The sequence below is a fragment of the Chelmon rostratus genome, chromosome 8, assembly GCF_017976325.1.
Source record: "Chelmon rostratus isolate fCheRos1 chromosome 8, fCheRos1.pri, whole genome shotgun sequence".
NCBI lineage: Eukaryota > Metazoa > Chordata > Actinopteri > Chaetodontiformes > Chaetodontidae > Chelmon > Chelmon rostratus.
The window spans coordinates 16,903,456-16,915,814 of NC_055665.1; the positions used below are offsets into that span (position 1 = coordinate 16,903,456).

Consider the following 12,359-nt stretch of genomic DNA (forward strand, 5'->3'; position numbering starts at 1 on the left):
ATATTATAGATCATCTGTTTGATAGTTAATGTAATCATTTGTTTTATAGTTGATTATAACAGCACTGCAGTCAGTCAGCCTCAATAATCATGGTTGTCTCTACAGTTATGTAATGTTTATAGTCTAAACTGTTGAGAATGAAAATTGAGAATAAAGACACTGGCTGTGTTCAGTCACGTACTGAAATGTCCCACTCAAACCATTTCTGCATGCCATGCCCTTATCTCTCCCCCCAGCTACCAGTCTCTCTTGACTGCATTTCCACACATACTGATCACACCTTTGCTTTAAAACTTGCAAAAAACATGTGATCCACAGAATGTGAATGAGCCACATTCACGCAATTCGTTGTTCAGATGTTGCTTGCAGTCAAAGTCTTCATTAAAGGACAATGCATCTTTTTCTTCTTTTTTCTGGAGGTGTTTATTTTTAACTGTGACTTAGTGTTTGCAACACATTATATTTGCACATTATCAAGAATATAGTAGGTGTCAGGTCACTATAATGAAAATCAAGGCATGACACAGGCCCATGATACAGTAGCAGATAATCCCTCACCATAATACATAAAACACAGCTCCGGTTTTGAGAACACACATACACACTGGAAATCACTTGCAGCAGTCCGGATCAAGAGCACATTTTAATGCAATAAACCAGAAAGCGTTCAAGTAGTGCTTCAGCTGGTTTCAGCCGGTAGGAAGGTGCTTTTTAAAGCTCTGTTCGTGGGTGAACAGTCATGTTAACCTCTACTCAAAGTGATTGATAGTGAGGTGAGGCCCCAGCTCGTTCTGCTTTAAAAAGTCTGCAGCCTATGACTGCCTTGTGACTCTGGGGACTCACGTATCCTTACCATAACCTTGCAAACAAATTGCATAAAGCAGGCAATGTAAAAATGAATCCTAAAAAATTTCAAATCCAAAGCTGCATGAATATTTTGGAAGAAAGCCAAGGTGGTTGGTTTTAGAGAATGTATCCCGCAATTTTCTACCTTTTTATTTGATTTTTGGATGAAGGCATTGGCTTATGCTCTGTGGCAATAAAACAGAGGCTTCACACAGTATTTTAACTGTAGGAAAAGAACAATGATAACAGCAAAGTTGGGACTATTGTCAGTAAAGGAGAAAGTTAGTTCCATGAACTGAGACTCAAAGGTTTGACTTGTCCAATCTGTCTGGTGGCTCAAAGGACTGACTATTTTTAGTTGGTTCAGGGAGGGGAAGGGGGAAGAGAGGGAGGACAGGAAAACAAGCGAAGGTCCAGACAGACGTGTCACGGCAGGAAAAAAAATCATTAGATGCACAATTTAACAAATTCCTTCGGTAATATTTGAGATACACATGAACTGAAAACACTGATCTGCTTTTACATCGTTGCTGCGCATTGGACTATATGTGAGACCACACGCTTCTTTGACTGACCTTGTAATCATCAGCCTATGGGAAGGCCAAGGAGAGGGGAGAAGGGGGGGACAGCACCTCTTCTTCACCCTGCAAGAGGGGAGGGAAGGGAGTCAAGTGGATGAAGAGGAGGAAGAAAAAGAGGAAGAGGAGGAGGAGGGAGTGAGGCTCTTCTCCTCTCTCTCTCTCTCTCTCTCTCTCTCTCTCTCTCTCTCTCTCTCTCTCTCTCTAAGAGCATTAACTGTAGAGTGTTCTGGTGGTGACAGGGCTGTCAGGGTCAGATGGCTGCTCAGCCTGATTAGACCAGCTCACAGCAGATCCTCAGCCCAGCACACTGCACTGCTACAGGCAAGGTAGAGCTACAGTCTGGCATGTGCACGACACCGCAGTGGTTACCCTGAGGCCAAGAGGCACAGGGAGAGGTGGATAGTTCAGTGTTATAGTGGGGCAGAGCTACAGGTTGCTGCAGAAGGACTTCATTTTCCGCTGCTTGACTGCCAACGCATTTCAGCGTCTAGTAGCAGGAAAAGACTAAAAGCAGGTGGACTTTGCTGAGGCAAGAGGAACTGAAGTTTAGTTTGTGGTTGGAGATGACATTTAAGAGCAGGTAAGGACAAACACTCAATGGATAGTGCATTTGTTTTGTTGCTTAATTCCAGACACACAGAAGTGTGGCGCCCAGCAGGAAGAAGTTTTGCAACTTTTGACAACACGGAGATGCCGTTCTGGAGAATTTCCATAGAAACTCATTTTCACAATAGTGTTACTATTGCCCGTCAAGCTAATCACAGCTCTTCACGGGAACAGGCTGAGAGCAGGGAGACGAGGGCGGACGTGCATCGGAGACTGTTTGTTTCCACAAAAATGTGATGTGTCATACAATCAGCTGCTAGTATAGATACATCTATAAATACAGCTGCAGGGTATTCAGTGTCTACAGAGGTTTGCTATAACAGGCAGTCAGCTGGTGGTCTGTCAGCAACACTCACACTGCTGCAGGGCTGCTGTCGCTGCTGCTTCTGCAGGACTGGTGTAACTGCCAGTGAGGGGCTTGTGGATTTCCCAGTTCAGCAGCCAGGCTGTCCACTGAGGTAAGAGGGAAGTTGTATACTGAAGGTTTTCAGAAACAACTCCGGTTTCCCTTCAGAGTGACTTGCGACTGGAGCTGCTGCAGGAAGCTTCCTCTATAGCTGGAAGGCAGTAGAGGTGACTGTGGTGTAACAGGATTTGTCCTATTTGAGGCTACTACTAACCTACAAACTTACTTGTGTTTCATTCAGCCTCACATTACAGGTTCTGTAGGAAAGTTTTGCAACATAACGTGGCTCTAAAATAATACTGAGATCCATTTTTAACCTCTTTGGGTCCTGACCCAGCCTGTGAGAGGGGAACAGCCAGGCAGTGAGAGGGCCAGCTGGGGACGCACCTGTTTTTACAAACCTAACCGTGCTCTAAGGTAACAGGGAAGATCGGCTTTACAGTTTTAATTGGACTTACTGCTACCGTCTAGCCATTTCCCTCATGCTCCTTTATGCTTCCACATGTCATTATAATATGAAGTCGCTGCAGTATTTTAACTATCAAAGTTTGTTTTATGTTTAGATGCTTCAGAGCTTTTTTTAACACCTAGTCTGTCTCTGAGTTTGTCTCTTGTCTGTGACAGTGACTTCTGCCCTGTTGCTCTGTGTAATATAAATGAGTTTTTATCCTGTTTGACGTAGTTTAAATTGTATTGTGCTTGTGTTATACAAGGCATTAAAATCAACAATGACGTCTGTCGGAAAAGCAGATTAATGTTCTTTGAACACTTTGAATAGATGGAAAATAATCGACCTCTATCCTGATTAGCGGTAACACAGGATAAATTCCTAATTATAGATAGTCAACAACCTGGAATAGACTGCACTCCTCTGGAAGAGTTAGTGAGTAAGTCGGCATGTGATTATGTGTGTGTGTGTGTGTGTTGTCAGAGCTGAGGTGAAGAGGTGACCAGAGATTACCCAGAGTACCTCTGGACTTTCCCTGCTTGTTTGTCTGAATGTTTGGGCATGTGAGTGAGAGGAGGATTACATCTTTGACCGCCTTCCCTCATATTTCCCTCACAAACTCTGCTGTCCAAAGCAAAGTACAGTTACATTGTTAATTTGCATTTTCAGACAGGCCATTAGAACCTCCCATGATAACAAGCCTTGGTTAGCTGCCAATGTGGTTGCTGTATAGTGGAGCAGCTCACCAGCCACAGAGATAATGAACAATTCCTGCCCTTGGTAAAACCACATTACTTTTAGTGCCAGCCTTTTATGTGACTGTGAGATTTTAATCAGTTTATCAGACAAGTGTCCGCCTAAGTCCTTAATATTTACCTGGACAGAAAGCCAGACATGAATTGTCTATAGATAGACTGAGCCAGTAAAGCATACTGTCCAATCAGAGTTCAATTGATCAGAGTTTAGCCCAGTGTCTTTCCCATCAGAGCATAAATGCAAGTGAGCTGTTGAAACGCACTTTCAGGACAACATTATCTTTGCTAAATAGGCCATCATTTTAAGAATGTCTTTGCGAAGCTCAGATTAAATATCACTGAAACATCTCATAGACATATACTGCAGATATGTATCTGATCAAGAACAACTGTTTGCATGACAAAATATGCCAAAGTCAGTAGCTGCTGTTGTATTTTTCACCAAGTCGGGATCTGACATACATTAAAGGCACGGTTGAAGAGCTCCACATTTATACTTGACCTGGGCAACACTGGCCAGCAACCCCTTTTTGCCAATATGTGTCAATTAAATTGGCAAATGGGAACATTTTTCCAGCCCTAGCCCAGAAGGACCTGCTCTACTTGAAGTAGCCTGTGAGCTAACTTAGCTGCTAACTTGTTTTATACATTGCACTTCAGTGTGTGGTCTTTTGTCCCAAAGCCTGAGGAACTTCCCTCAGCTCCCTACTCTGTACAATCCCCCTAGAGCATATTGAATAGGCCACCAGCTTTCTGTGTCTTTTTCTCCTCAGACTAAATTGAATTTTGTTGATATTGTGCAGGCTGATCTAATAAAATTTTCCATATTTTATGAGCCACATCATGGATTAGATTTTCTCGCTCATGCTGCATCTGTCATCTGTTTCCCAATTTTCTTCTCCTCTCTATTCAAGTAGGAACACTTCTGTGCATCATTCAGTAGTTGCATCAGATGATAGTTTAAGATAGTAGTAGTATTAGTCATAGTAGGAGCTGTAATTTGTTTCAGTCCATATTAACAGTTTTCGAAAATGAATGGCCATAAATAAATAACAGCACAGCATTAAATTTAAAGGAAACAAAAATATTAAGATGAAAGGTGTAGGCTAAAGCTTTAGCTTATTATAGCTACCATTTTTACATGACATATTCAAATAGGCAACCCCTTCACCACAAATATTTGGCTCTCTCTAACATAAATGACTGTCATCAGCAAATAAAGTGAATGTTAACAATTTAGGCACTTTACATTTGTGACAGATTTCATGTTAATGTTTATGGTGTGTGAGAAAATAATCTTTGTGTGTACATGTATCTGTGTGTGTCTGTGTGTGTGTGCGCACAACTCACTTCTCAGACACGTCAGAATCAAATATCAGCTTTGAAGATACATGTAAGCATGTCAAAATTCGATATTGAATTATTACAGTGTTTGTAGGTTTTAATTCAATATTTAAAACTAATGCCGTAATTTCGTTTAATGGGTTCAATGGAAAAACATTTCATTTTAATATAAGATTTAATGTTAATGTGTGCGCATGTGCGTTTATCTATGTACATCAGCTGCAATCAGCTGGCCTCCACATTACCAATGTAGGCCATCATTAGTATCTTTTGCGCTATGGGCTGATTTTGCAGATATTGTGTTTGGGGCACCATTTTTTGACATTTTTTTTCTGGAAGTTGATTATTTTGGTATGTTTTGCACTTTAGAATCACTGGTTGATGGAGTTTGTGCGGCAGAGTGGTGACTACTGCCACGCCCAACACATTTAGACCCTGGGATGAAGCTGTACCATGCAGTCCTGCAGCGCTGAAACCTGAAAGACTGCTGGCCTTTGCCTTCTGAACCAGCCAGCCCATGGGGTAACAAGTGGAGCCTCGATACTGAAAGCTAACTGGAGAGAGAAGGAAAGAGAACGCTACTGAGAGACAAAGAGAAAAAAAAGGTCTGGACAATCAGAGAGATAAATAGAAAGAGACAAACAAAGACAGAGCTGACACTCTGTACCCTCCTGGACTATAGGATACAGTCAACTGATGGGTTAATAGAAGACACCAGGATCTCAGAATTGGCAAAATACCTGTGACGTTTATAAACAGCAAACAGGAAGTTCCACACGAGACAGGAAGTCCAGAGTCACCTGGAGGCCTAAGTTGAAGACACAGCAGCTAACTGCTGCAGCTGGAGCTAAAGGTAAATATAGTGGTCCACCCACACTTTTTCACCAACTGACTTGATTTTTTTTGTTAAGCTAGTGTGAGCTAAAATCAGCTTCTGGGTCACCTTTCCAGGAGTGTAAGATTTATTTACGCAACCTTTTTTATGTCCCAGGTTTTAGCATCGAAATATAACTCATCTTCCACATTTCCAGGGCAAGGTCTTTCTTACACACCGCTCACACCGACAAAACAGTGTTTGTAATACAGCCAGGGCCAATGCCACTGGGAAGAGGAGTGGCCTGATGGTTTATCTGATATTGCCATGTTAGTGTTGTTCATACAGCATCATAATTAGTGTTGCTCCAGGACCAGATCGAGCAGCCAGATATGCCTCTCCTGTCTTCTTTGGAAGTGTCAACATGTCACTGCAGAACGTCTGCACTACATGCTATACTTTCACATGTATAAGATATATAATGGCTATAGCAGGTTCCTTCAGTCAGATGGTTTTGGCCAAAGTCACCAGCCAACCCACTAGCTTAGTTTATTCACATTTTCTTTGTTGCCTTCCTCATTTGTTTACTAGCATGCAAAGACTCTGATGGCACCCAAATAGTTCTTCATATACTAATAATAGTTCTTATCAGTACTCTAACTAAAAAGTGGCTGTGTATGCATTGGGGAATGTGAGGCATCCCTGAATTAAGATTATTGAAATTAAAATTCCTTCCCAAAATACACTCACAGCCCTCTTATCTTATTTGAAATGGAAGAGCAATGCCAATGAACAAGATACACTGAAGAACTGCTCGTTTGCTTTTGTTTCACATGCAGCAGTAACACGCAACTATAAAATGCACCCTCATCAGTGAAAAACTGGTGATAGATATCAGAGCTGAACTTTTGTTTTATGTCATTTAAATTCCCTTTGCGGACCCACGCAGGTGTTTTCACTTATTCTGACTGATTAGACGAGGTTGAAGTTGGGCAGTGCTATGTGATGACAAAACCCAATGTACCAGCAGACAGAGGTGTGAGTTGTCCCGCCTTATGTGAGGGACATGTCAATCAAGTACAGTCTGTACCCACCCACACAGTTTTGAGATGAGGTCTAATCAGGCTAATAAGTGAAAACATCCTCAGTATCACACTCCACTTTGAACACTATTGTCCCAACACTAGATTTGCTTGTTTTTACTCTGTATTGTGTGACACTTATGACACTTAAGTATGTGACCTTGTGATGAGTCCTGAGATGTCCTAAGACTGTAACAGGTTTGGTTGCATTTGAAAACATACTAGAAATGTGCAGTAATGCAGGCCAGAGCAGTCAAGCTTGTGAGGCCAGGTTGTGCTGAGCAGGCCCTTTTTTTCACAGCTCAAAGTCAGAGCAGGAAAAGCTCAGGTGTTACTAATAACATTAATGATGGCTCTGATCTACTCCAGTGTCCCAGTGAGCCATGCCAGTGTGACATTGAGCCTGCATGCATAGCTGCAGGGCCCTGAAACTGAAGTGGCTAAATGGAATTTAGACATCATTAATTTTATTATTTTCACCTGTGCTTGTCTGCCATGAAAAAGGCCTGTAGGTATCAAAGATACAGTAGATTTTTCAGACAAGTCTGGAAAATTGCGTGAGAACAGCAAATAAGGTAACTAGTTCAAGCTTTTTTGTCTCACAATGAAATGTCTAAGTATCTCAAAAAGATGCATCAAATGTGGCTCAAAAATTTGAAATCATGTTCAGTTTGTACCGATAAACGACTGACTAACAACTAACTGCTTGCACATAAAGGTCAGAGGTCATCCTGGGATGTCAAAGGTCACACTGGCCACCATGAACCGTCCTGCTCCAGTGGAACTGTGCCACAAGAACATGAGATTTCTAATCACACACAACCCCACAGACAGCACACTCAGCTCCTTCATAGAGGTAAGAAATGTGTGTGTTGACAGATTCCTCATCTATAAACTCAATGCATTGTGTCCCATGCTGGTGACATGTAAACCGAATAGTAGGTAGTAGGTAGGCTAATAGTAGGCATAGCTGTGAAAATCATCTCCTGCCGCTTCTTTCAGGACCTGAAGCGCTACGGTGCCACCACAGTTGTTCGAGTGTGTGATATCACCTATGATAAAACACCTCTGGAGAAAGACGGCATTAATGTAGTGGTGAGCACACACACACACACACACACACACACAGCATTTACCCTCAGGAGTGTTGTAACCATAGACATTTGAATGTAGACGTCTCATGCCTCTGATTTGTGCCTCTAGAAAAGATAAAGCGTGTGGGCCCGTTGCTGTGATGCATCAGCCGTGTCTGCCATATTGGATGAGGCAGATCTGCCCTGTAAACTAATGCAAGGAAATGGTCTGAACTTTATAAAGTGCCTTTTGACAAAGTGATTTAAGTTAATACATTTTATCTACCCATTCACACGCACTAATATATCTGGAAGACAAATATGCATCAAAAACAATGTATGTAGCTTTTAATGTGATGATTCTAAATGTTTACTCCTTATATGTTTAGGACATAGGTAAGCACCAAAGCAACGTATGTTTTTCAGGGGAGTGATGTTCATCATTGCTCCCCTGTACAGATCTATGTTTCAGGATGTGGTTATTATAAACACAGATGTTTAATAGAAATATTTCAATATTTATCATCACAATAACAGTGTTACCTACACTGGTAGCAGCATCTCATAAAATCATTGGAAAATACATACGTTGGTTTGGTGCTTACCTATATCCTAAACATATAAGGAGTAAACATTTAGAATCATCACATTAAAAGCTATAAACATTGTTTTTGATGCATAATGATGCAGATAATATGTATTAACTTTGTAATCACTTTGTAGAAAGGCACTTTATAAGGTCTAGTCCATTTCCTTTCATTAGTTTACGGGCCTCAACCAATATGGTGGACATGCTGGTGTTTCCAGCAACGGTCCAACCCACTTGATGAGGCGTCTAAGTTTATATGTTTATATCTATTATTGTAACTGTTCTGCTTTTCCATCAGGATTGGCCGTTTGATGATGGAGCCCCGCCTCCCAGTAAGCTGGTTGATGATTGGTTGAGTCTGCTGAAGAAGAAGTTTCAGGAGGATCCAGGATGCTGTGTGGCAGTTCACTGTGTGGCTGGACTGGGGAGGTGAGGGACACTACATGAAAGAAGGGAAAATGCATACACCTTACTGAGTGAATCCAGAGGGGGAGACACATACACATACAGTACAGTACATACATACAGCAGGGATTAACTTGTAGAAGAAGCTGAAAAATGATGAAAAGAAAATGAAATCAGATACACTGGCTTCATGTTTCTGGTATAAAACTGATACCACAGATGTCTGTTGTTGTTTTTATGGCTCTGGCATTTCCACATCTCCAGATTTTACTCTGTTGGCGTCACTAAACACAAGACAGAAACGCTAACTGCAACACGATGGCTCTATTTCTAAGCGGCATTTCTGAAACCTTTTTAAAGATGCAGACAAACTGTTGTTATTTATACTCGACCATCAGACCCAACAGGTGTGTGTGTTTGTGTGTGTGTGTGTGTGTGTGTGTGTGTGTGTGTGTGTGTGTGTGTGTGTGTGTGTGTTTTCCTGCACCAGGGCTCCTGTGCTGGTTGCTCTGGCTCTGATAGAGAGCGGGATGAAGTATGAAGATGCCATTCAACTCATCAGACAGTAAGTACATTTATATACTGCAGCTTCATCATGCAGAAATTTAATGGGGTAGAGCGCTAATGCAGTGCAGTATTTTAGAGCCTTTGTCTTTTTTATAGAGAGAATGTAGTATATATATTCTCCATTTTCATCCTCGCTTCCTCCTTGCCTCTTCTCTGTGTCATTCTCTTCAATCGTGGATAAAAGCTGCCAAAGCAGTTTAAAAACACAGGAATAAAAAATACTTTAGAGCACATGGAGGATGGCTAACTAGCTCTCAGGTTATCGCTAACACACACACTGTGTAGAAATTGAGAACTTCTCTCTTTGGTGCCATCTGGTGGTGGTATCAAAGAACATGTGACAATGTGGCAGACAAACACACACTTATACTCTGAGCACTGAATGAACAAATTCTCAGGGATGCTTTTGATTATATGCAAGAAATGAACCATGACAAGAGAAAACACATTATGCATTTCCTTAAGCCCCCTAACGAGTCCAGTGAATCCACATTATCCACAACAAGAGGATATCTGTAATATTTTTTGCAGTCAATGTATATAGAAGTACTGAAAAGAACATTTTAAAATCTAATACCGTCGGCTTCCACCATATGTGTTTGTGTGTTTCAGGAAGCGTCGCGGAGCCATCAACAGCAAACAGCTCACCTACCTGGAGAAATATCGATCCAAGCAGAGGCTCCGCTTCAAAGAATCTCACGCACACAAGAACAAATGTTGCACCATGTGAACACACACACACCGACCCAGACATCTTGTACCCCTCAACAACTGCTCTCAGGAATCCAACCATACGAGCCTTGTGTCACCAACACTAAAATACACGGGCTTCATTGGCCCAAGTGTACCCTGGGAATTTTTGAATGTTTTTACAGTAATTGTATCAGAACCCACCGTTGTTCCCTTATTTGTTGTGATTCTTTCATTGGTATGTTTGCTTCATAACAAAGTTTATGGTGAAGAACCTGGCAAAGATGGATGAGGGAGAGAAAATCACATATGTTATGGTTTGTAGCTATTTGTTGAGGCATATCTGTTTTATTAGATAGTTCTGGAAAAGACACACAGTTGGGTCAGGGATAATGTGTTGAGGTGTGTGAATCACATTGAAATTTTCAACAAGACAAATCCATACAGTAGCATGTGCATATGGGGACACCTGGACAGGTTTGGTGTGGGATTGATTTGTTATGATATAAACCTGGGCTACTGGCCTTTAAAACCTCAAATCATATCAGGTATTTTGTCAAATATACCACTGAATTTTCATTATTTTGTACAGATGTTTGATATGTTTAAATTTCACCATAATCTTGGTATACAATTACCTACAGTATTTCTGTGAGTGTTTTTTGAGATTATATGGCATGAAAAGCCCATAGAGACACTTTTTAAACCATTTTGGAAAAACAAAACTTAACACACTGAAGCATAGGAATAAAAGCATGTTAGCTGCTCAATGTTTTTACTAAAACTTGGTGTCAATATTCTAAGTTGACCCTCTCTCTTGCATTATTCCTGTCGTCTGTTCTCAGTGTAACTGTAGATGTAAGGGCGCATTTTCATCCCAGCATTTTCTGCCATTTGCAATCAACACCAAAATCATCTTCCAAAATGCCAAATGAAACATTTTGGTAAACATAATGCCTTCATTTGAGTTTGTCACAGTCACTGTTTTGATATTACTACATTGCGCTTGTGTTTACATATGAGTGTGTGCATTACAGCATATTTTGCTCTGTTTACTGACACCCACAGAAGGAAACGTCTTTGTTGGCAGCAGCTGATCTCAAGCCAGGTTTAAGGTACATATGTATATTATAAAAAACGAAATGTTGATTGTTCTACAGTAATGATACACACAATTTAAAATGACTGGGAGATGTAAACTAGTTGTAAATAATATTAAATGAGGTATCTCTGTTTATCACTTTCATTCTCCTGGAGGCCAGAGTGAGCCACTCCTCCCATTCATTGACGACAAAAAATGTGCAAAGGAAATCTAATCATTGCAGGTATTACAAAAATTGATCTATTCCCATCATAAATATTGCTCTGCATCAACACATCTTCAGACAAGCTTGCACAGTATGTTCTACATATTTTCTCGTGGGGTGAAGTTTACTTATTCATTTGTATTCTTCCTGAATGATGCATGTAACTGCTTCTGACTCTTGCTTTATTTTTCATTAAAAAATGATACAAATTCTTTTGCTGATGATAGAGCATGCACTTTTTATGAAGTAGAATGTTGTTATTGATAGTCTTCTGATCATCTGTGCTATAAAAAAACATGATGTCCTGGACAACAATTTGCGAGAAAGATGAGAGCAGCGGGTGTAAAGTAAAGAGGCAGTAGAGATGCAGAGAAGACGACCCACCATTGTTAACAATGTTAACAAATTGGATATGGTTCACATGAGGTCTAAGTGTGTGTGTTTGGTAGTCTTTAGCTATTTATCATTGGCACTGGCTTGAGCTGACACTTTTTTAATGTAAAAAATAATCTAATGCTGTAAATGTCTGTATGCCTGTAAATTCTTGCATTGTTTAATAAAGATTTTGCCATTGTCCCTAGCTGTTCATTGATTCCTTTGCCTGCCTTCATGGATCCCTGTTTTGCAGCCTTATTATGCTCTACTGTCCTGGAAATTATAAAGCATAAAATCACAAACTTACTGTAAACTGCCAGCAAGACCAAGGAATTGGTTAAACTGTGTTATTAAAGATAAAAATGCCATTAGAAGAAAATGTGCCAGTGGACAACAGCGAATTGAATGATCAGTGTACCTCTTTTCCAGCTCTGTAATAAAATACCTATTGTCACTACAAATGGATTTATA

The 12,359-nt window shown here is 40.6% G+C and overlaps 1 protein-coding gene across 1 annotated transcript; it reads left to right on the forward strand.

Moving 5' to 3' along the window:
* The first annotated feature begins 1,715 nt into the window (after nucleotides 1-1,715).
* On the forward strand, nucleotides 1,716-12,045 carry LOC121610286 (protein tyrosine phosphatase type IVA 3). Its single transcript, XM_041942320.1, has 8 exons — nucleotides 1,716-2,007; nucleotides 5,356-5,591; nucleotides 5,669-5,839; nucleotides 7,601-7,738; nucleotides 7,885-7,977; nucleotides 8,843-8,973; nucleotides 9,440-9,514; nucleotides 10,129-12,045. The coding sequence occupies exons 4-8, from the start codon at nucleotides 7,619-7,621 to the stop codon at nucleotides 10,244-10,246; spliced, it is 537 nt and encodes a 178-aa protein (XP_041798254.1). The 5' UTR covers nucleotides 1,716-2,007; nucleotides 5,356-5,591; nucleotides 5,669-5,839; nucleotides 7,601-7,618; the 3' UTR covers nucleotides 10,247-12,045.
* The last annotated feature ends 314 nt before the right edge of the window (nucleotides 12,046-12,359 follow it).